The sequence below is a fragment of the Grampus griseus genome (assembly GCF_964374135.1).
Source record: "Grampus griseus genome assembly, chromosome: 20".
NCBI classification, from domain to species: Eukaryota; Metazoa; Chordata; class Mammalia; order Artiodactyla; family Delphinidae; genus Grampus; species Grampus griseus.
Genome location: NC_139014.1, coordinates 47,598,424 through 47,622,051, shown reverse-complemented (window position 1 = coordinate 47,622,051; position 23,628 = coordinate 47,598,424). Strand labels below are relative to the sequence as shown.

The window sequence follows — 23,628 nt, the reverse complement described above, 5'->3', positions numbered from 1 at the left end:
CAGGCACTGGCATGTTGAACTTCTCGTCCCGCCCCCTTTGGCTTCAGAATAGGCTTGACTGGTGATTGGCTTTGCTTTGGCAATGACGCTACCTGATGGGCTGGCCTCACCTTCGCCCCGCCCCTCCCCTAGCCCTGCTCGGGCTTCCGGGCTCCCTGCTCGATGACTGGCCGAAGCAGTGGACGGCTGGAAGCGAATTGGCTGCCCTCAGCGGCGGGCTGAGCAACTGGGCTGACGAGAGCTGTTGGGCCAAGATGGCGGCCGCCGAAGGAGCCGCGGGAGACGGTGAGCTGTGGCAGGCCTGGCTCCCTGACCATGCCGTGTTCTTGCGGCTCCGGGAAGGACGGAAAAACCAGAGCCCAGCCGCAGCCGAGAAGCCGGCTTCTTTGCCTTCGCCGCCGCCCCTGCCGCCGCACTTGCTGACGAGAAACCTGGTCTTGGGCCTCGGCGGAGAGCTCTTCTTATGGGACGGAGAAGGCAGCTCCTTCTTAGTCGTGCGCCTTCGGGACCCCAGCGGCGCCGGTGAGGAGTCCTCCCTCTCCCAGTACCAGGTACGGCCAGGCTGATCTGGAAAATGACCCTCAGCTGGGATCTGAAGGAGCCTTTACGTCCCCTTCCCATCCTGGCTGGTTTTCGTCTGCTGGGAGGGGTGCTGTGCGAGGGTGAGCAGACGTCCTTTTGGGGGGCGTCCAGCTGCGACTGGAAAAGTCATTTTCATTCGCTGTAGCGTGGCCGCAGAACCTTTTGAACCCTCCCTACGCATATTTCACTCCTTCCACATATGTTCGTTGACTCTGCCACTGCGCCGGATACTGTTATAGGAACGCCTGCGCTCCAGATGCTTAAATTCGCGGGGTCTGGGAGGAAGGGAGAGACCGTGGAGTAACAGTAAAACATCTGTGGCGCAGGTGCTCTGAAGAAAAACAAAGCAGGGGTAAGAGGCTTAAGAGTGTGGGTGCACTCGCTCTTTTTAGGAGGTTGGTTCCGAGAATCCGATGTCATGACGTCACGCTCATAAAATAATAGGGACAGTCCTAACTTTCTCTTGGGGTTGTTGAGAGCATTACGTCGGGTCGTTGGTTTGAAAGCAACGAGCTTCTTGCCTGACATGGAGGAGGAATCCCCTGCTAGCTCTTTCAAAAAATTGGGCCATCTCCAGAGCTGAAAGGGATTTTTGCTGGCTTCTTGAGAAGCCAACAGCATGTGAAAGTAGGTGTGATCAGAAAGTACTACGGACTTCTTGTGATTAAACATTGCTTTATGGAAGCGGTTATTTGTAATAAGCCGATTCGCGTCTTTTAAAGATTACAAAATAAGAAAACTTGGCCCCCATTCTAACATATGGCATACATATGTCGTGTGCCATTGTTTGATTCTTGCTGATGAGAAATGATTTGAATAAGGTGCTGGCATTGTTTCTGCAGTTTTGAAAACAGGTCACAAGCCCACAAACTACTGACTGTAAAATTTTAGCTTCTAAGAGTAAGTGTTAGATGCTCGGCACACAGTATTAACAATAGCACCCTATATTGCTATGCAGAATTTAGCACAGTCATGATTAAATTATTTATACTTGTTAATTTATTGTCTGACTTCTTTTCTGGAGTGCAAGCACCAAGGCAGGGGTTGTGTCCGCCTTACTTAGTTTTGTATCCCCAGTACTTCAGTGTGCTTGGAACATATAAACCCTCAGTACATATTGATAACTGTCTGAATGACCTTCAGTCCTCCAAATGTCAAAAACTCAGAGATAGACAAGGAAGCAGTTTAGCATGAATTGCAACTTTCAGTGAAATGAAAACATGAATAGTAACCTTGAAAACCAAACCAAATCAAACAAAAAAACAAACCAAACAAAAAAAGCCCACGTAAATTATGTGATTATCACAGGTGACCTAGGTAATTAGGTTAGATTGTATGCATAACAGGAGAAAGGTGGTCTGATTTGAGGTAGATCATTAGAATAAATAGGAAGAAGATGGGAAAAGAAGGGAAGAACCACTGACTGGAGAAAAAACAGTTTGATTAGAATCAGCAAAGGGCAGCTAAGAACAAAAACAAAGAAACTTCAGACTTACATCAGGAACAATTGAAATCATATTATATTCAACAGTCTTGTCTAAAAAGATTTTGATTTAGGGTGATTCTCTATACATAAGGATAAGCAATACATTGGTAATCTCATGGTTTATTACTGAAAATAGAAAGAAAAGAAAATGGGAATTCGAGACACTCATGAGAGAAGAAATAGAAGTACTTTTTTTTTTTTGAGGGCATATGAGACAAACAGCTTAACAGAATCCCCTGAAAATATCACTGTTCAATGTCAAATCTGCTTCAGTAAAGCAGTATTTTAGTTGCAGAAGCTCTTGAAGCCATTCTCTATCTTACTGTACTATTTATAACAGTAATTATCATTTACTAGTACTTATGAGTTCTTCATTTGTCTGGTCATTAAAACATATATTGAGAGTTAGTTAGCAACATGCCATAAACTATGCCGAAGATACAGAGAGGAAAGACACAGAGCTCAGGTAATTCATAGTTGTGTGGGATGAGCAGGTAAAAGGATAATTAGAATGCAGGGTGATAAGTACTATTATAGAATTATCTAGGGTGTGCTCTAGGAGCACAGAAAAGATGCATTAGTTCCTAGCCAGAAGGTCAGGGATATCTTCTTGGGAGGAAAGTGCATAGGAACTGAGTCTCCAAGAATGTTTTAGCCAGCTAAAAAAGAAAAATGAGGGCATTGCAGGAAGAATAGTTGTACAGAGACACAGAGACATAACAAAGTATGATGATTTCCCAGAAATACAAGTTAATCTGATTGGAGTATAAAGTACAGGTGGGGAATGGTGGAGATTTGACACTGAAGTGGTAGTCTGGAGTTTGATTGTAAAAAGGGAATTATATGTAGTATTTGTCAAAGTAGGAAAACCTGGTGCATTTTATATAATATTCCAATCTAAATAGTTAAAAAATATTTCATCAGGTAATGGCTGAGGTGTTAGTACTTACCCAGAATGTTTCATTAAACTACAGTTATAGAAAACTAAAGTGGAGCTGTGCTTTCAAGTAACTGCCATATATATTTGCATTAAAATTAACTATTTTGACTAGTTTGCTTTAATTTTCAGAGATTGCTTTGCATAAATCCGCCCCTGTTTGAAATCTATCAAGTCTTGTTAAGTCCAGCACAACATCATGTAGCGCTTATAGGAATAAAAGGACTTATGATATTAGAATTACCTAAGAGGTGGGGGAAGAATTCTGAATTTGAAGGTGGAAAATCAACAGTGAATTGTAGGTAAGTTGTATTTCCATTTAGTGTTTATCTGTATAATTTTGTAATACATGCAAAAAATTGCTTAAGACCAGTGGTTCTTAAGGTATGTTTACTCTGCTACTATTGAAACATCATACTCCGGATGGTCTGCACACTGGCTTCTTGTGATAACAGTGTTTACAGTATATGTGGGGTTGTACTTTTATTCTGCCTAAATTATCACATTGCTGTCTCATTGGAAGTCAGGCTGTTTTTTCAAGTAGGTTGAAATAAGATGTTTTAAAAGCAGTTATTAACTGTGAGCCAGACAGTTTTCTCATAAGTGTAACTAAGTTTTATTGTTGTATTTTTTTTCTTTTCCAATTAATCCTGAAAAATGAGAGTCTGAAACATCTGAAAAGAATATAAGGTAGAAACCCATCTTTAGCTCCACAACTCATAGGTTGGGCCTCCTTAAAAGTGTTTCCTTTTTAAATCTGTTTCCTCATTTCCACAATAGGAGTGATAATAGCTGCCCTTGTAGTTTCCTTACAAAGTTACTAAAAGGATCAAGTAAGATACTGTATGTAAAATCACTTGTAAAGTACAGTATAATATACTCTACAATTTAGAAAATATTTTAAATTTGATTCTTTGATGTTGGTTGGTAGATGCTTTAAATGCTGTCTCAGCAAGATTTATAAGAAAGGAATTTGAAGGAAAGAAGAGCAAAGAGTGTTAAGATAGGTTTTCCTTTAGAAGCTTTTTCATCCAGGTTTTGGGAAATTGCTGTCTTTATTTTAGCACCACTCCCGTTGCTGAGAGATTTTTCACCAGTTCTACCTCTCTGACTCTAAAGCATGCTGCCTGGTATCCGAGTGAGATGCTGGACCCCCACATAGTGCTGTTAACATCAGACAATGTAATAAGGTACATTTTTTTCTTACAGCTTTGTGAGTGGGAAGATTCTCTTTCTGGTTGCCAGTTAATAGCTCAGAGTACCACTAAATGGGTCAGTAGATGTTGGAAAGCTTTATCTGATGGCTGTTGTTACCCATTCTCAATCGTGTAAGAATCGTCCAGCTGCCCTAACTTACGTGCCTTAATTACTGTTATTCCCTCTCAACTGGTCCTACCTCCAGTCTCTACTTTCCCAATCTGACCTATTAAGATAATCTCCCTAAAGCTGTTTTCACTGTGTCACTCTTTTGGAGGTAATGTAGCATAGGGGAAAGATAATTTAATTGGGAATTGAGAGATTTGAGTTCTTGTCCCAGTGCCACTTCTGTCTTTGGGATGTTAAAAACTTGGGCACCTCAATTTCCAGTTTGTCAAATGAGCAGGTTTCATCTGATCATTTACTAAAGCCCCTTCCAGGTTTTGCATTGTATGATTAAATGCCCTAATCCTACAGAGATCTCTATTATCAGTTAACTTTCTGGATCTGCCTTATGTAAAAAGTTTGTTGGGGAGACTGACTGATGTACAGATACCTGCAGTTTTATTTTTTCTAATCACTGCTTTGACTGTGCTCTACCAAATCTTCTTTTACTGCTGAATGGTTGATCCTTTAAGGGCTTCTTACACAGATCTCGTAGATTTCTGGTTACTTTTAGTTATTAAAACTTAGTCTGTTCAGTTTAAAACTCTGATCTCAAATCCACTTCAAAACTATATCCTGGTCCTATCACAGGTCAGACCTTGAGGGATCTGAAATGAGTGGAGAGGGCATGATCTGCTCTTTGACTCTTCTTTCTACCCAAGCACCTTGAGGTAGGGGGTGAAGTGTAAGGCGGAGAGCTGTTCCTCCTTCCTCTGGGTCTGACTCCTCAATGGTGGGGTAAAGAGAGTGTGCTAGCTGAGGCATACATCTTACCTAACTGGTTGTCCATCAGTGAAGGGCAGGGGGCATATCCCTCCTGGTTTAATCTAGTTCCCTCAGCTGCTAGTGGCCTCCATTGATGTGATAGTCTCTGCATAGATGGGTGTGTGGTTTTTTCAGGGGCAGTGTTTGGCCTTCAGCTCCCTCCACCACTCAGGAGCTCTGTTTCCCATTGGCTCTACCAACTGTCCATGCCCTGAACCCTCTGTCAAGATGGAATATCCCTAAACTTGGTGTCTCCTGCCTTCTCGACCTAACCGGTGTGGTTTTTCGTATGGAGCCATGGTAACTGCCAAGGTCTTCTTCCCTGCCCTCCAAGGGCTACAGAACTGGGCATACTACACTATGTCCTTTCTTACGTTGTCTCAGCCTACCTCCTTCAGAAATTTCCATGCTTGGAGTAGATACCATAGAGTGTTCTCATGCCCCCAACCCTAGGATATGACATGTCAGAATCACCCAAGAATTCCCTTGCCTTGGTGGCCTGTAGTTTTTGACAACACATCTGGCATTCAGCTAGAAAATGAGATACCCGTTTCCCCTTATTACAGGTACCCCTAAATCTGGCTGGTTCTTTTAGGGCCTTTCCTATCCACCCATTTGGTTCTGCAGTTGGGGGTAAAGAAAGAAGGAGGACCCTCACATTCCAGACATCGTACCATACTCTTAAGGACTCTTGACACCTTCTGTCTTTTGTAAGCTGGAAAAGGAGATTGTGAGGGGATAGTGTAGGTCTAGGTCTTCCTCACATTAAGCCCTAAAGGAGGTATCTGGCCTCAGTTATTAAAGATTCCTTTTAAAATATTGGGTATTTAACACTTCTCTTTTCCTAAGCTTTGACCCTATTGACAGTTTCAGGGCAACAAGAAATTCCCACTCAGTGCCCTGTTGCATTTACTTTTCCTTTCACTGTTCTGCATTACAATTTATAGGACTTATTTGTATTTTGAAGTCAGTAATGCTTGTAGGCAGCTAGGAAGACCACAATGAATGGTGTGTTCAATTGGATCGAATTTTCATTAAAAACATTTATTAAATGACATTCTATTGATAATGGAACAAACTAAGTTTAAAAATTCTTTGTGGGATCAGACAAAATAAGTGATTAACTTGATAAAGACTTTAAGAGGGATTTGGATTTCTAATAATGATATTACTGGCCTTTAAAATTTTTTTTCTCCTTTTAACAATAGCCATATATGCTGTGAAAAATTTTTATTATTATTATTATTATTTTAGCCACGCTGTGTGGCTTGCGGGATCTTAGTTCCCTGGCCAGGGATCGAACCCGGGTCCCTGGCAGTGAGAATGCAGAGTGCTAGCCACTGGACCACCAGGGAATTCCCCCCAAATTTATTTTAAATTAAAATGATTTTGGTAAAAAAAATTCTTTTAGTTTTATACTAACCTCTTGAGAAAGGAGGGAAGACATTGTGTCTTTATATAACACAAATATGTACAAATTGCAGGCTACAAGTCACCCACGGTCATACCAGCTGGCCAGTGAGAAATGGTTTCTTCCCTGATGAGATTGGGTTCCTCATAGGCAGAGACAGATGGGTATAACTGGAGGGAAGCTGGCAAACTTAGAGGCAGTAGTGAGATGACTAGACAAGGTGAATATGGCTAAGGACTGAGGTGTGGTGGTTGGGGAAGGCTGATGAGGCATTTTGCTTAGAGTAGAGAACATTTCTTCATGCCCCAGGGAAACCTTCCTCTTATGTTGTTATGGAACAAATGAAGTAGGCTACTTTGTCAGTAACAGCAAGATCTTTGGCAGATGGTGGTGATAACTGGTAGGAAAATTCTCAGAAACTGACTAGATGGAAAGGAAAGAGGAACTTTGGGAAATGAAAAAGAGTTTTAAGTACTGGCTTTCTTCTCTTTTGATTGCTAGGATTTACTCTCTACGTGAGCCCCAGACACCCACTAAGGTCATTGTACTTTCAGAAGCAGAAGAGGAAAGTCTAATACTCAATAAAGGGTAAGTTTTTATTTGTGTCATGAAATTTTTAAAAATTAGTTTATCGGGATTATAAATGCAATTTTAGCAGATTGCAAGATTTTCCAAAGGTGCCTTTAGCATGCTTTCTGGTAATGTGAGAAATAAGCAAAAATAGGCGATATGAATAGGTAACGAGAAGTTACAAATCTGAATGTCACTATAACTACTAACTTGGTCTTTTTTCAAGAAAGTTCAAAAATGTGAATAGCTGAAATTTATTCCCTGTTGTATCTTGAATAAGAGAATGAATTATAATATTGCAAAGTTACAGCAAAGGTGGAAGGTGAGAGTGTTGGGCTGGAGGCCTGCCAGCCGTTCACTCAGTGTGGATGGGCAGATTGCTGGACCCCCAGCACCTAGTACCCCAGAAGCTGGAGCAGAACGTAGAGAGCCCTTCTGATTCTCCTGTGACCCTGGCTTCTTTTATGTTTTCTTACCCACTACAGGGGCAAGCTCCTGGCTACTTTGACCACTAACAGAATCACCCTTTGAACTTACAAACCCCATTCCTCTGGCCTCTTGATCAGTCTTTCCGGTGATTACCACACATGATCACCCACAGTGTGTGCATGTAGAGAGAAGCCTTTAGTAGCAGTATTTCTGGAAGTTCCATTTAGTTCTTTTCACGTCTCCACGATGGTCATATCTAATAATCTTTATTTTTGTTTTTCTAACCGTTATTCCTTTGAATATTTTATATACAGCTATTCTGTATGTGAGAGTTTCAATATCTGAAGCCCTGGGGAGGTGGGGATCTAAATCTGTGTGTTCTTCCTCCTGCCCCATGATCATGGTCGCTTCGTCCTGTGATTGCTGATCTCTCGTTGTGAATTTATGTTTACTTGATCTTAATGTTTTGAAATGTTGAGAGCCTGAGTTGGGGGTGTGTTCCTCCAGAGAGAAATTTCATCTGCTTCTGCTAGGAGTCAGAGGTTGCCACCAGCCTGGAGACCACTTTAATTCTCTTTAATAGTCCCACAACTGAAAGTTTCAGTCAAATGATTTTAATGTCTTATAGCACCAGCTCTTTAACCTCGCATCCAGCCATCTCCACAGTGGGGAAATACCTGCCTCTGCGAGTTGATAGGTCCTGTTCTGGTGTCGGCAGTGAGTTTCCATTGCTTTCCAACCTCCTTTGCCAGGCACCCTGTCCAGATGAGAGGCCGTAGAGCAAACGCAGTAGTTAAGAGCTTTGGCTCTGGCGTCAACACCTGGTGGGTTCCAGTCTCAGCTCTGCCGCTTGTCAGCTGTGGCGTCTGCGCAAGTTATTCAGTTGCACTAAGCGTCATTTCCATGACTGTATATTCCATGAATATGAAAAGTAGTGACCACTTAATTGGATTATTGTACAGAATAAATGAGATCATGCATAAAAAGTGCTTAGAATGGCACAGAGTAAGTACTCATTAATTGATACCTACTACCATTATTAGAAATATTACTATATTTATTAAGTTCCAGTTAAGTTTGGATGGCTTGGTATTTAAGTCTCTTTGAAATAACTGCTTTGTCTTTTTGTTTCCATTCATTGTCTTAATTTTTTAGTTTAACTCAGGCAGTCCTTTTATTCTGGATTTTGGGATTCCTCATTTTTTGCCTCCTGAAACCATATACCTTTCCATGTGATAAAGAAACTAAGATATATGGTACCTATAACAGCTTGGAATGATGCTGACTTTCTCAGCTATATGAAACTGTGGTTTTATTTTAACCATATTCATTAACCTTGTGTTAAACTGGAATCTTTTTGAATAACAAACTAAATTTTAAAATACAAAACAGCATGTTTTATCATTTGTCTTTCCTGATTATAAAGGTAATGTAAATTTGTTGCGGAAAATTGGGAAAACTAAGAAAAGTATTAAGAAGAAAATGAAGTATTTTAAAATTTCCTGTAGTCTGTCCTCAGCATAGCAATCAGAGTGCTACTTTTCGGTATAAATCAGCTCATTCTGCTTCCCTGCTCTCCGCACTCCATTGATTTCTGCCCGCTGACTGCAGCCCTCCAGCTCAGTCCTCCCAGGCTCTGAGCTCCAGCCACTCAGCCTCCTTGCCATTCCTCAGACACTCCTGCCACCGCCCTCCTTGGTCTTTGCCTGTGTCCTTCCTTCTGCCTGAACTGCTCCTTCTCTACGTGACCACAGACTCGCTCCCTTACTTCTTTCAAATCTTTGCTCAAATAGCACCTTATCAGAGTCTTTCCCAGATCACCTAAAGCAGCACCTCCATCAGTACTCTCTTCCCCTGCTTTATTTTTCTTCATAACGTCATATTCTGGCTCTGTGTTATGTGGTTGGCTTCTCTGTGGACGTCTCTCTCGTTAGAGGGGGCCCTTTGTTCAAGTCACTGATGTTTCCCAGAACCACAGGCACTGAGCGCTTAGTAATATTTAGTAGATATTCGTGGACTGAATGCCTCCTATTGCTTAGAGATAACTTGATATCTTTATGTGTTTTCTTCCTGTTTCTTTTCTGTGTTTATGCATGTCTGTATGTGTGTATTTTTACTGTTTGTGTGATTGTATATTTCAACTTTACATAATTTTATGGCCTACTTTCATTGAATTTTATGAGAATTTTCCAATGTTGTTTAACATTCTTCATTATCACAATTTTTTGTCTTATCACGCCATTGAATACAAATTCAATCCCCACCTGCTGTTATTGGACATTTTATTTCTGTTTTCGTTTCCAACCAGTTGGTTTTAAAATCTCTTTTCAGAAGGGCCTACACCGCATCTCTAGGAGAGACAGCAGTTGCATTTGACTTTGGGCCGTTGTCAGCAGTCCCGAAGAACATATTTGGACAAAAAGGCAAAGATGAAGTATTGGCTTACCCCCTGTACATCTTGTATGAGAATGGGGAGACTTTCCTTACATATGTTAGTCTGTTGCACAGGTAAGCTGAGGAGGTAACCCACCTGAAATGAAAGCCCAGCTTGTGCTCCAGTATAGATTGTCATGGTTGCACTTGGGGTCCGTGTTTTTGAGTTTCTGGAAGTATTGCAGCCTTTCAAGGCTGGCTTGCATATTTTGAAGAGAAAGTTGATACAGATCATTTGACTTTTCATTTCCTCGTATTATTTGGGTAAGTTCTATAGAATTCGTGGATAATCACTTAAGATAAGACTGGATTTGTGTTCACAAAGGATAGTCAATCAAAAAAGTATTTACAGATGGTCCCCAACTTAGTCAGACTTATGATTTTACGATGGTGCAAAACCAGTATGCATTCAGTAGAAACTGTACTTTAAATTTTTAATTTTGATCTTTTCCTGCGCTAGTGATATTCAGTTGATACTGTCTTGTGATGCTGGGCAGTTAGCACAGCTTCCAGTCAGCCACACGATCACAAGGGTAAACAACTGATATACTTACAGCCATTCTGTTTTTCACTTTCAGTACAGTATTCAATAACTTCCATGAGATATTCAACACTTTATTATAAAATAGGCTTTGTGTTAGATGATTTTGCCCAACTGTAGGCTAATGTAAGTGTTCTGAGCACATTTAAGGTAAGCTAGGCTAAGCTATGATGTTTGGTAGGTAAGTTGTATTAAATGTATTTTCAACTTAAAATATTGTCAACTTAACAATGGGTTTATTGGGACGTAACCCCGCTGTAAGTCAAGGAAGATTTGTATCATGTATCTTATGTGAACAAGGCACCATGGGGATGGTTAGACATGGTTATCTGGTATCTTATGTCCCAGTTGTGGGGAAAAGACATACATAACCATGGAAAGATAATGACTCGTACTGCATTAGTGGCGCATAATAAGAACCCAAAGGAAGGAGAGATGATTCTGACTGAAGAAGTTAAGGAAATTTTCATAGAGAAGGACTGATGTCATATGAGACTTAAGGCTTTAAAGCAGGATTAAATGAAGCATCAAGGAAGGGTAAGACCATTTTAGTCACAAGAGCAGCATGAAGTCAAGTATGAAAACAGGCAAGTGCAAATGTTGTTTAAGGTCCAATGATTAGACACTTGGGGCTGGAGCAGAAGATTCAGGTAGGGAGCGTCTAATGATAAAGCTGGAAGCTCCTGTCCAGGGAAAATGTGGTGGAGTTAAATACCTAGTTAAGGGATGTGGAGTCTTTTCTGTAGGAATAGGTTAGTAGGAATCCAGTGATGGTTTCTAAACAGGAGAAGGATAAAACAATTGGTTAGGAAAGGGACTGGAGCAGAGAGACTTTTAAAGTAACTTCCAAATTTTAGTTTAAGGTCTGTAAGAGTTTGAACTAGGGTGGTAATACAAGGGAGAAATGAACATAGTACATACTACAAAGGAAGGATCAATAAGACTTTGTTGCTGTTTGGTTAAGGGAGTGAGCCATTAACAGAAATAATGAGGTCAGGAAGGGCAACTAATTTGGAAATATTCCATGGACATTTGGAAATACAGGACTAGAGAGAAAATACAGGTAAAATGAAGAAATAAGAATCATCTGTTATGGTGAGAGTTAGAATCAATAGAGGATAAGAATTTTGGGAAAGTTTGTAACTAGAGAGGCATACGGCCCGAATCTGAACATTGTAATTTATTTATTTATAAATCAACAGATATTTATTCAGGACTCACTCTGTGGCAAAATATGGGAATACAAGGTTGAAGGCAGAGTCCCTGCTATGTGGTTCCTTGTCTACCAGAAAGGCCTATGACAAACCAAAACTGTAGTACAACGTGATGTGCTGAAGGCATCACAGGGTGCTCTGGGAGTGGGACAGAGTAAGTGCTTAGGCTGCCTGTCTCGGAGGACTCAGAAGATGGTAACACAGAAGCTTGGACCTGAAGGATTCACTAGGTAGAAATGGGAGTGGAAGTGAACCCAGGAGAGAGAAGAGAGGATGCAAAATGAAAAAGATAATTAAGAAAGATGAAAGAGCTTTATAGATGGCAGAATGATGAGGATTCGCTGTCAGTCCTGTTCTCCTGGACAGAAATGTTCTCTGCCTTTCACACATGGTCTCTCTCGGGAGGCTTTTGTGGTAACATTATTACCCTCCCTTACCCTTCCTCCCCAAACTGCTTGGCCCTTATTTGCCCACATTATCTACCTAGTAACCTTAGCCCACAACCTGAAAGTCATCTTCTACATCCTCATAAGTCCAGTCTGGTCCCAAAATTCTATTGATTTTACCATGAAAATTTCTTGAATGTATATACCCATCTCTCTATTCCCCTGTCCTTGCTTCAGACCCTCATCATCTTCTGCCTGGATCATTCTTCTCTTAACTAGTTGCCTTGAATCCCGTTTTGGTCCCCTCTTTGTCATCCTCCTCACTACCATCTGATTAATCTTAGTAAAGTGAAACTCTATCACTCTTGATTTAAACCTCTAGTGACACACTGTCACCCAGCGGAGAGACTCTGAGCACGTTAACATGGCATATGAGACTGTCTGCTTCAAAAGCCAGCCCAGCTACTGTTCTGTTGCCTTAGACTTTGCACTTCGCCTCCCATTATACCAAGCTAAGTTTCCTTCCTGTCAATTCCTTGCCTTTCATTCCTCCAGAACTGGATATATGCTGCTCCCTAGCTTGGAATGCTCACCATCCCTTCCCAGAATATGCTGTTCCCATTGATTTTTTTTTTTTTTTTTTCTTTTTGCGGTACGTGGGCCTCTCACTGTTGCGGCCTCTCCCGTTGCGGAGCACAGGCTCCGAACGCGCAGGCTCAGCGGCCATGGCTCACGGGCCCAGCCTCTCTGCGGCATGTGGGATCCTCCCAGACCGGGGCACGAACCCGCGTCCCCTGCATTGGCAGGCGGACTCTCAACCACTGCGCCACCAGGGAAGCCCGATCTTACTTATTTTGGATACCTTTCTTACATATCTCACTTGCTTTGTACCTTTCAGTGTTGCTTTGTACCCTGTAAATCCTTGCATTGTTACAGATGTTATAGTAATTCTAGTTAAATGTCTGCTTCCCCAGCTAAACCATTACTTCCTTGGGGGTGTTATCCAGCACTCAGTAAGTGTATTTGTCTAATCCAATTAAATAGTGGGTCTGAAGATAAGCTGCACTTCAGAATAAAAGTTTTTGGGAGTCATCAGAATACAGGTAATGGTTAAAACCAGGCATAGTTAATAGGCTCTTTTTTTAAAAAATAAATTTATTTATTTATTTTTGGATGTGTTGGGTCTTCGTTGCTGTGCATGGGCTTTCTCTAGTTGTGGCGAGCGGGGGCTACTCTTCGTTGTGGTGCGCGGGCTTCTCATTGCAGTGGCTTCTCTTGTTGCGGAGCATGGGCTCTAGGCACACAGGCTTCAGTAGTTGTGGCGCGTGGCCTCAGTAATTGTGGCTCACGGGCTCTAGAGCGCAGGCTCAGTAGTTGTGGCGCACGGGCTTAGTTGCTTGCTCTGTGGCATGTGGGATCTTCCCGGACCAGGGCTCCAACCCGTGCCCCCTGCATTGGCAAGTGGATTCTTAACCACTGCACCACCAGGGAAGTCCTGATATGCTCTTATATAAGTGTGTATTTTGAAAAGAGAAGAGGGTTTACAGTGGAATCCGGGAAAGCGCAAATATTTAAGAGGCAGAAATTAGGAAAGGGTATTAGAAAGGTGTGTTCAGAGAGGTAGGAAGAGAAAACTAGGAGAAAGAATGTACAGATGTTAAGGGTATTACGAAGCAATCATTGTTAACCAGTTATAAATGCTGCACCAGCTCGAGATAAGGGCCTTTTTTGCATTTAGCAACTAGAATCTCAATGGTGACCTCTGCCAGAGGGTAGCTTCTACTGGAGTGGTGAAGGCATAAACCACAGTAAATTTAGGGCAGGATCTTTCAAACTGTGCACTATTGACATTTTGAGCCGAATCATTCTTTGTTGTAGGGGCCTGCCCTGTGGGGCAGTGTTTAGCAGCATCTCTGGCCTCTAGACACCAGTAACTTCTCCCCCTCCTCCCAGTGGTGGCAACCAAAAATGTCGTCAGACACATGCCAGTGTCCCCTTGGGGGCAAAATTATGTCCAGTTGAGAAGTACCAAAGAGGTGGGAATTGAGTGGGAAAATGAAAAAGTGGAGACATTGGGAATATACTATATTTTGAATTAGTGTATGATAGCTGGGGAAAGAAAAGTCAAAAAAAGTTCTTAAGTGATGAGCATGGTTGTCTGCTATCAACATTTTCCAAGTATGTTTTCACTCTTTCTTTAGCCCTGGGAGTGTGGGAAAGCTGTTAGGCCCACTGCCCATGCATCCTGCAGCTGAAGATAACTATGGTTATGATGCGTGTGCTGTACTCTGCTTACCATGTGTCCCCAACATCTTGGTGATTGCTACTGAATCAGGAATGCTGTATCACTGTGTTGTGCTGGAAGGGGAAGAAGAAGACGACCAAACAGTAAGTCGGGCTGCTGTGGGCATATTTGTATCTCCAACACCAGGGATAGTTCCTGGACCACTATGAATGTTTCGTATATGAGGAATTTTATAGTTTCTATTTGGCACTTATGTGTATTTTGAAAACTTACTTAACACTTAAAAGTAATTGAAGCCCACTTTAAAAACTTAAATTGAAGGAAGTTAAAATGCACCCAGGTTACTTGGTCCAGCGACCTATATATTTCTTTCTGAACTCTATATTGCCACCTTTGGTGATAGGTATAAAGAACCTTTGAATCACTGAATTGGCTCTTCTCTAAACTTGTTTATTTACAACTTCCTAAAAGAAGAGAGGCCTTTTTTTCACTTTTAAGAATAACAAGGCACTGTTGGAATAGAGGGTGGAATTAAGAGTTTGAAAGCACTATTTGATTCAGCTTTTTGCTTCTGTTTTTAGTTGTGTACATTTTCAAAGCAACATGAAACACTAAAATTACAGTGCTTTTTTTTCAGTCAGAGAAGTCCTGGGATTCCAGGGCAGACCTCATTCCTTCTCTGTATGTGTTTGAGTGTGTGGAGTTGGAGCTTGCCCTGAAACTGGCATCTGGAGAGGACGAGCCCTTTGATTCTGACTTTTCTTGTCCAATCAAACTTCACAGAGGTAAAGTTTTCACTAAAATTAGTTCTTTTATTTCATTATATTTGTACTAAGATTATCACAGGGTATTCCTGTGTAATTTATTTTTTCTGTAGTTCCAGCCTTTAAAAAGTTGACTGGGTTCTTTTGGCCTTTCAGTTACAACATTGCACTGTAGGTCCAAGAAAGACTAAGCAAATTCCCTAAGTTTTAGGATAGTGGTCTTCAGTCTGGATCCACTCAGATTTATAATAGTGACTTTTTCCTGGTCCAATCAAAAGGAGATTTCATGATTCAAATTCTTAAATGTATGCAAACTTTAATAAACTTTTAAAATAACTTTAAAAATAAAATTATACTGGTATTAAGGTATCTCTTTAAAATATCTTTCTTCATTTTAGAACATATTGTTATACCCAGGCCCATTTGAATGTTTCCTTTTTTTCTTTTTTCCTTTTGCTTTAACTTACCTGGGTTGGCACCAGATCCTTCTGGCAACTTATATCTGTTCATCTAGGGCGCTCTTGGATAAACTGCTGAGACTATCAAAGAATGTGTTCTGTGTGTTGTCCAGACTCAGCATGGCTCAGTGGAAGGAGTTTGTAACTAGGAGTCTGGAGTGTCCTAGGTTTTCGTTAGAGCTCTAACATTAATAGGCTCTGTAGTATCGGACATTTATTCAACTTCTCACATAAAGAGAATAGAGATAACATCAGATGATCTCTAAGGTCCCTTCTGACATAAAAATCCTATAATCCTATTTGCCCCTCAACAGTTTCTCAGAGTCTCCTCTAGGATCTAGTCTTCCTCCCTGTGAAGAATGAGGAACAAAAGCTCACTCAGTCTGGAATAATTGGGTGTACCTTTCATAGTTTTCGTCTCTCCAGTCCAGAGAAAGGGAGTTCAATCTTGTAGCAGCCTGACTTAATCTGCCTACAGTCCTATTAGCCAGTTTGCCTGGGTTTGGTAATAATGGCTTCAACTCTGTACTAAAGTGTAGTCAGAACATTTAAGGGCATAGTAGTCCTTATATAATAAACCAGCAAAGAGGATTCATTGGGCATGTCTAATTGAACAGGGTTTGGACAGATATAGTCTAAATATTAAGTCTCAGAACTTTGCTTTATATATGAGGAAATTGAGACCTAGTGAGGTAAAGTGACATAAACTAATTGGTTTCCTTATAAAGATACATACGTTTTTCGGAAATCTTAATTGTAGGCTTTTTTATCTGGATTCTTTGAATAAGAGATAACATTTTCAGGGGCTTCCCTGGTGGCGCAGTGGTTGAGAATCTGCCTGCCAATGCAGGGGACACGGGTTCGAGCCCTGGTCTGGGAAGATCCCACATGCCGCGGAGCAACTAGGCCCGTGAGCCATGGCCGCTGAGCCTGCGTGTCCGGAGCCTGTGCTCGGCAACGGGAGAGGCCGCGACAGTGAGAGGCCCGCGCATGGCGATGAAGAGTGGCCCCCGCTTGCCGCAACTAGAGAAAGCCCTCGCACAGAAACGAAGACCCAACACAGCCAAAAATAAATAAATAAATTTATAAAAAAAAAAAAAAAGGTAACATTTTCATATGTGAAACTAATAAATTTTTGACTGATTCATATTTATACTTAAGGCATATTACAATACCTGAAACATACCCAGATTTTTAATGACATAAGTGAATGGCTACCATATAACTTGTCAGGGGTGTCTAGCAAATTTCCTACTTCAGTTACTAATGTTGCCTTTTTCATAACAGATTTCTGTCTCATCCCAATATTAAGGTTTTTCTGTTGACTTCAGCACCACAGACACATTTTTAAAAGCTATTTTAAACACTGGGAGATCTAATGAGATGATTTGAGCCTTAAATTAAGTCTCAGGTGTGGGCAAATGAAAAGAAACTGTTTAGTACTTTATTGTTCAGAGAGATGATTACCATGGAGATTGCCAGGAGTTTGTTTTTTTTAACTTTTTATAGCATAATGCTATTTTCCGAGGTGTTATGCAGAACCCCAACATATAAAACTGATGAAAATACTATAATATTCACTTTACAACATTTACTTACTATAAAGTCAGCAGTAAGAAAGTGAGGCTGTTGGATAAAAGAAAAATTGGGTTTAGGGGCTTATGGATGACAGTTGCCATCTTAAATCAGCTTTAGCATAGACATTATTTCTGTATCTTGTTTTGGTTGTTTAATGTTTTAAAAATCGTGAGTCATAGAGATAAATATTTATAAATTAAGTATTCAAGAGTTCATCTTTTAGTTTCACAATAGTCTTACTACTGATAACTAGGACTCCATGGAAATACAGAAATTTTCATTAAAATTATGTAACAGCTGCTCATAATTCTTGGTATAAATATAAATACAAAAATTCTATCTAAAACTTAAACAATTATCTGTAAGTCAGCATTATCAAGTAGACCCTCACGTTTTACACCTGACTCACCATCTATGACAAGACTGTTCACTGAGCAGCTGTGCTGAAGTCTTTCTAGTACCTGTGCTGCAGGAGTGCAGTAGCTTCAGCAGTTTCATGTAAGTAGATGCGTGCAAGCATAGGTTTCCTACAGAACTACAGCCTTTCTTACCATTTTATTTTGAAGAACTGTAAATAAATGCACAGAGGAGGACAGAAAGGAATAAGTGAGTTACCTGACAGCAAGTGTTAATGTTTGGTGAACTCTGTATTAATATTTAGAAAATAATGTATTTGAATTGTGTTTGTTAATTATTATACTTTTAAAATGTATTTGGAAACTGAAGTCAGATTTTTAAATTCCCAAACCCCTGACATAGTGCCACAGTATGAAGGTCCTGTAGACCTTGCATCACTTCCATCAACAGATATGTTTGCAGCCTGCTCAGGTGAACTCTGTTTTCTAATGGCTTCCTTTATATCATTAATGATTCCATTTGCAGATCCCAAGTGTCCCTCAAGATATCACTGTACTCATGAAGCTGGTGTACATAGTGTTGGGCTAACTTGGATTCATAAACTTCACAGATTTCTTGGATCAGGTGAGTTTTTGCACTTTTCAGTATGGTTCACAGATTCTATAAAAAGTAGTTTGGAACAGAAAAATTACAGAGAAAATAAATGATACCAAAAGATAGTTCTTTGAAAAGATTAACAAAATTGACAAACCTATAGGTAAACTGACCAAGAAATAAAAAAGACTCAAATTAATTAGAAATGAAAGTGGGGATATTCCTGCTGACCTTACAGAAATACAAGATTATAAAGATATACCAAGAATAAGATTATAAGGGAATGTCAAGAACAATTGTATGCCAAATTAGATAACGCAGATGAAATGGACAGATTCCTAGAAAGACACAAATTACCAAAACTGACTCAAAAACAGATAGAAAATTTGAATAGACATTATATATAACAAGTAAAGAGACTGAATCAGACAACATGGCTTCATATTTGAAGCATTAATACCAATTCTTCATAAACTCTTACAAAAAATAGAAAACACTTCCCTGATCACTCTATGAAGATAGTATTACCACAATACCAAAACCAGACAAGGACATCCAAGAAAGGAAAACTAGAGACGAATATCTCTTATGAATATAGATGTAAAAAATCCTCAACAGAATACTAGCAAACCAAACCCAGCAACATATAAAAAGGATTATACACCACTACTAAGTGGGATTTATCCGAGGGGTGCGAGATTACTTTAACATTGAGAAATCAATTGATATATCAATATTATACCACATCAACAGAACAAAGGGGAGTTCCCTGGCAGTCCAGTGGTTAAGACTCCAGCACTTTCACTGCCGGGGCCCGGGTTCTCAATCCCTGGGCCGGGAACTAAGATCCTGCAAGCCGCACGGCAGGGCCACGCCCCACCCCCACCCCCCCACCAAAAAAAAAAATACAATAAAGGACAAAAACTATATGATCATCTCAACAGATACAGAAAAAGCATTTAGGGAAATCCAACAGCCTTTCATGTTAAAAACACTAAATAAACTAGTAATAGAAAAGAACTTCCTCAGACTGAAAAAGGGTATCTATGAAAAACTCACAGCTAATACTACACTTAACAGAAAAAGACCAAGTGCTTTCTGTACTAGAATATTGCAGCTGTAGTAAATTACTACAAACTTAGTGTCTTTAAACACCACAAATCTATTATCTTATAGTTCTCTAGGTTTGAAGTCCTAGAATGATCGCACTAGACAAAGCAGTGTTCCTTTCTGGAGGCTCTAAGGGAAAATCCATTTCCTAGCCTTTTCCAGCTTCTGCCTTCCTTTGCTTCTAGTCCCCTTCCTCCATCTTCAAAGCCAGCTATGTGGGACAAAGTTGAATCTTTCTCACCTTGTATAACCCTGACTTTCTTTTCTGCTTTCCTCTTTCACTTTTTTTTTTAAATATTTATTTATTTTGGCTATGCCGGGTCTTAGTTGCAGGCACGTGGGATCTTCCTTGTGGCATGCGGGATCTTTAGTTGCAGCATGCGAACTCTCAGTTGCGGCATGCATGCGGGATCTAGTTCCCCGACCAGGGATCAAACCCAGGCCCCCTGCATTGGGAGCATTGAGTCTTACCCACTGGACCACCAGGGAAGCCCCTCTCCTCTTTCACTTTTAAGGAAATTTGTGATAACACTGGGCCCACCCAGATAATCCAGGCTAATCTTCCTATTTCAAAGACATCTGATAGACAACTTTTTAAAAATTTATTTAATAATTAATTTATTTTTGGCTGTGTTGGGTCTTTATTGCTGCGCACGGGCTTTCTCTAGTTGCGGCAAGTGGGGGCTACTCTTTGTTGCGGTGTGTGAGCTTCTCATTGTGGTGGCTTCTCTTATTGCAGAGCACAGGCTCTAGGCGCACAGGTGTTAGTGGTTGTGGCACGCAGGCTCAGTAGCTGTGGCTCGCAGGCTCTAGAGCGCAGGCTCATTAGTTGTGGCGCACGGGCTTAGTTGCTCTGCAGCATGTGGGATCTTCCTGGACCAGGACTCGAACCTGTGTCCCCTGCATTGGCAGGCAAATTCTTAACCACTGAGCCACCAGGGAAGCCCTGATAGACAACTTTAATTCCATCTGCAATCTTTATTCCCCTTTAGCATGTAGTCTAGCATATTATCCCGGTTCTAGGGATTAAAACACAGACATCTTTGGGGAGTCCATCGTTTTGCCTACTCCATTCCACCTGGGGCCCCTAAACATTCACATCTGACAAAATACATTGTCCCTATAGCCACAAAAAGTTCATAATCTCATCTAAAAGTCCTGAGCTCAAAAGTACTGCAATGTAGGGCTTCCCTCGTGGCGCAGTGGTTGAGAGTCCACCTGCCGATGCAGGGGACACGGGTTCGTGCCCCGGTCCGGGGGGGATCCCACATGCCGCGGAGCGGCTGGGCCCGTGGGCCATGGCCGCTGAGCCTGCGCATCCGGAGCCTGTGCTCCGCGACGGGAGAGGCCGCAGCAGTGAGGGGCCTGCGTACCGCAAAAAAAAAAAAGTACTGCAATGTCATCATCTAAATCATTTAAATCAATTATAGTTAGACTCTAAGTATAATATACCCTGGGGCAAAATTACTCTTTATCTGTGGACCTGTGAAACTAGAAAACAGTTGTCTGCTCCCAGAACACAATGTGGGGCAGGCATAGCTATCACTTATAGATACTCTAGTTCAAAAGGGGAGAAAATGGAATGGAAAAAGGAACCATAGGTTCCAAGAAATTTAAAAATCTAAATTCCATTGTGTTTCAAGGCCTGGGGATGATCCTCTGGGCTTGTAGCTCTGCCCTCTGAGTAATCTTTCATTTTTCAGGAAAGATTGTATTTGTTTGTAGTTGAGTAGTTTTATTAGCCTGTTTTCTGCCTATAGAATTTTGAGGGTGGAATAGCCTTCTCTCATCCTCTGACCCTTTCAGTTCAAGCCAGTGGTATTTCTGTGGGTATAAAATTCTCAGGAACTTTTTGGGTCTCCTGTGTGTATCATGACACTATAGTAGAGTTTCATCCACTATCTTCCCTATATAATCACACCTCTATTTTTGGCTTCTGCTGAGACCTGAAGGATCTAAGTCATGCTCTTAATCTCGTCAAAGAGCCTTTTGTGTGACTGAATATTCTGAACTTTTGATCTTTCTGAGGTATTAGCAAAAGACTGAACAGTCACACCAGTGGCTTTTTCTCTAAAACATGTTTCCGGAAGGTGACTCTTAATTTTAGCATCTTTTGCCATCCACATAGGCTGAGAATTTCCTAGATCATCAAGTCCTTGTTCCATTTTGTTTAACAGTTCTTCCCTCAATTATATTTTCCTCACATTATACTGTAATCAGCAAGAAGAAATCAGACCACATCTTCAACACTTTGCTTAGAAATGTCTTCAGCTAAATGTCTGATTTAATTGTTATACAAGTTCTGCCTTCCACACTTTCCCCTTAAGATCAGGAACAAAAGGATGTCTGCTCTAGCTACTTCTATTCAACATTATAATGGGGGTTCTAGACAGGGAAATTAGGCAAGGAAAGAAAATAAAACGTATCCAGATGAGAAAGGAAGAAGTAAAACTATATTCTCCAATGACACGATCTTTTACACAGTTAATTATAGGGGCCCATTGAAAAACTATTTAAACTAATAAATGAGTTCAGAGAGGTTGCAGGATACAAGATCAGTAAACACGTATTGGGTCTATTTCGGTGCACTAGCAGTGAACAATCTAAAAAGAAATTAAAACTATTCCATTTACAATAGCATTAAAATGAATAAAATACTTAGGAATGAATTTAACAAAAGAAATGCAAAACACACTCTTAAAACTACAAAACAGGGAATTCCGTGGCATGGCAGTCCAGTGGTTAGGACTGTGTGCTTCCACTGCAGGGGGCACGGGTTCGATCCCTGGTCCGGGAACTAAGATCCTGCATGCTGCATGGGGTGGCCAATTAATTAATTAATTAAGTCATTAAAAAAAAAAAACTATAAAACGTTTAAAGAAATAAGACCCTAAATAAATGAAAAACATCCCATGTGATCTTTGAGAAAGATAAACAGGAAGATCAAAAACATCTGATCCCATGGATCAGAAAACTTTATATTGTTAGATGGCAATACTCCCCAGATTGATATATAAATTCAGTGTAATTCCTATCAGTATCCTAGCTGGCTTCTTTGCAAAAATTGACAAGTTGATCCTAAAATTCATATGGAATTGCAAATGATCTAGAATAGCGAAAACAATCTTGAAAAACAGGAACAAAGTAGGAGGACCCACACTTCCCAGCTTCAAAACTTACGAAGTTATGGTAATCAGGACAGCGTGATATTGGCATAAGGATACACATATAGGTCAATGAATAGAATTGAGAGTCCAGAAATATACCTTTACATTTACAGTAAGTTGGTTTCAACGAGGGTGCCAGAACAGTTAAATGGGGGAAAGAATAGTCTTTTCAACAAATGGTGCTGGGACAAGTGTACATCTACATGCAAAGGAAAGAAATTGGACTATACCTCACACCATACACAAAAAATGAACTCAAAATTGATCAAAGACTAAAATATAAGAACTAAAACTATAGAACGCTTAGAAGGAAACACTAAAGACAACCCACAGAATGGGAGTAAATATTTCCAAATCGTGTATCTGATAATGGACTTGTGTCTAGAGTATATAAAGAATTCTTAGAACTCAATAATAAAAGGAAAACCCAATGTTTTAAACAGACAAAGGATTTTAATAGACATTGTTCCATTGATCATATACAAATAACTAATAAGCACATGGAAACATGTTCAGTCATGGAAATGAGATACCACAAAACCACAAGATACCACTTCACACCCACTAAAATGGCTAGTATTTAAAAAGACAATTACAAGTGTTGGAAAAAATAGGGACACTCATGCATTGCTTATGGAAATGTAAAATGGTCCAGCCACTTTGGGAAAACAGTCTGGCAGTTCCTCAAATGATTAAACAGAGTTATCATATGACCCAGCAGTTCTACTCCAGAGTATATACCCAAGAGGAATGAAAACATGTTCATACTTGGATAAAATTTCTAAACGAATGTTCATAGCAGCATTATTCATAATAGCCAAATAGCTAAGTGTCCATCAACTGATGATTAGATAAATAAAATGTGGTATGGCCATACAATGGAATATTATTCAGCTACAGAAAGAGGAGGTACTGGTAACTGCTCCAACATGGATGAACCTTGAAAACATCATGCTAAGTGAAAGAAGCCAGTCACAGATAACTACATGTTGTGTGATTCCATTTATATAAAGTGTCCAGAATAGGCAAGTCCACAGAGACAGAAAGTAGACTAGTGGTTGTTGCATAGGTCTGGGGCAATTGGCAGAAACTAGGGAGCGATTGCCAATGGGTATCATGGGGGTTTCTTTTTGGGTAACGAAAATATTCTAAATTTTTTGTGGTGATGGTTGTACAATTCTTTAATATACTAAAAACCCATTGAATGGTACAGTTTAAACGGTTGAGCTGTGTGGTATT

The 23,628-nt window shown here is 40.4% G+C and overlaps 1 protein-coding gene across 1 annotated transcript in view; it reads left to right on the top strand.

Moving 5' to 3' along the window:
* The window catches only part of NUP88 (nucleoporin 88), a 30,893-nt gene that overhangs the window by 630 nt on the left and 6,635 nt on the right, over positions 1 to 23,628 (top strand). The window contains exons 2-9 of the mRNA XM_082680154.1: positions 133 to 551; positions 3,138 to 3,307; positions 4,070 to 4,195; positions 7,045 to 7,131; positions 9,874 to 10,050; positions 14,318 to 14,504; positions 14,999 to 15,146; positions 18,044 to 18,142. Of these exons, the coding sequence (XP_082536280.1) occupies positions 133 to 551; positions 3,138 to 3,307; positions 4,070 to 4,195; positions 7,045 to 7,131; positions 9,874 to 10,050; positions 14,318 to 14,504; positions 14,999 to 15,146; positions 18,044 to 18,142 (1,413 nt within the window). The remainder of the gene's footprint in view (positions 1 to 132; positions 552 to 3,137; positions 3,308 to 4,069; positions 4,196 to 7,044; positions 7,132 to 9,873; positions 10,051 to 14,317; positions 14,505 to 14,998; positions 15,147 to 18,043; positions 18,143 to 23,628) is intronic.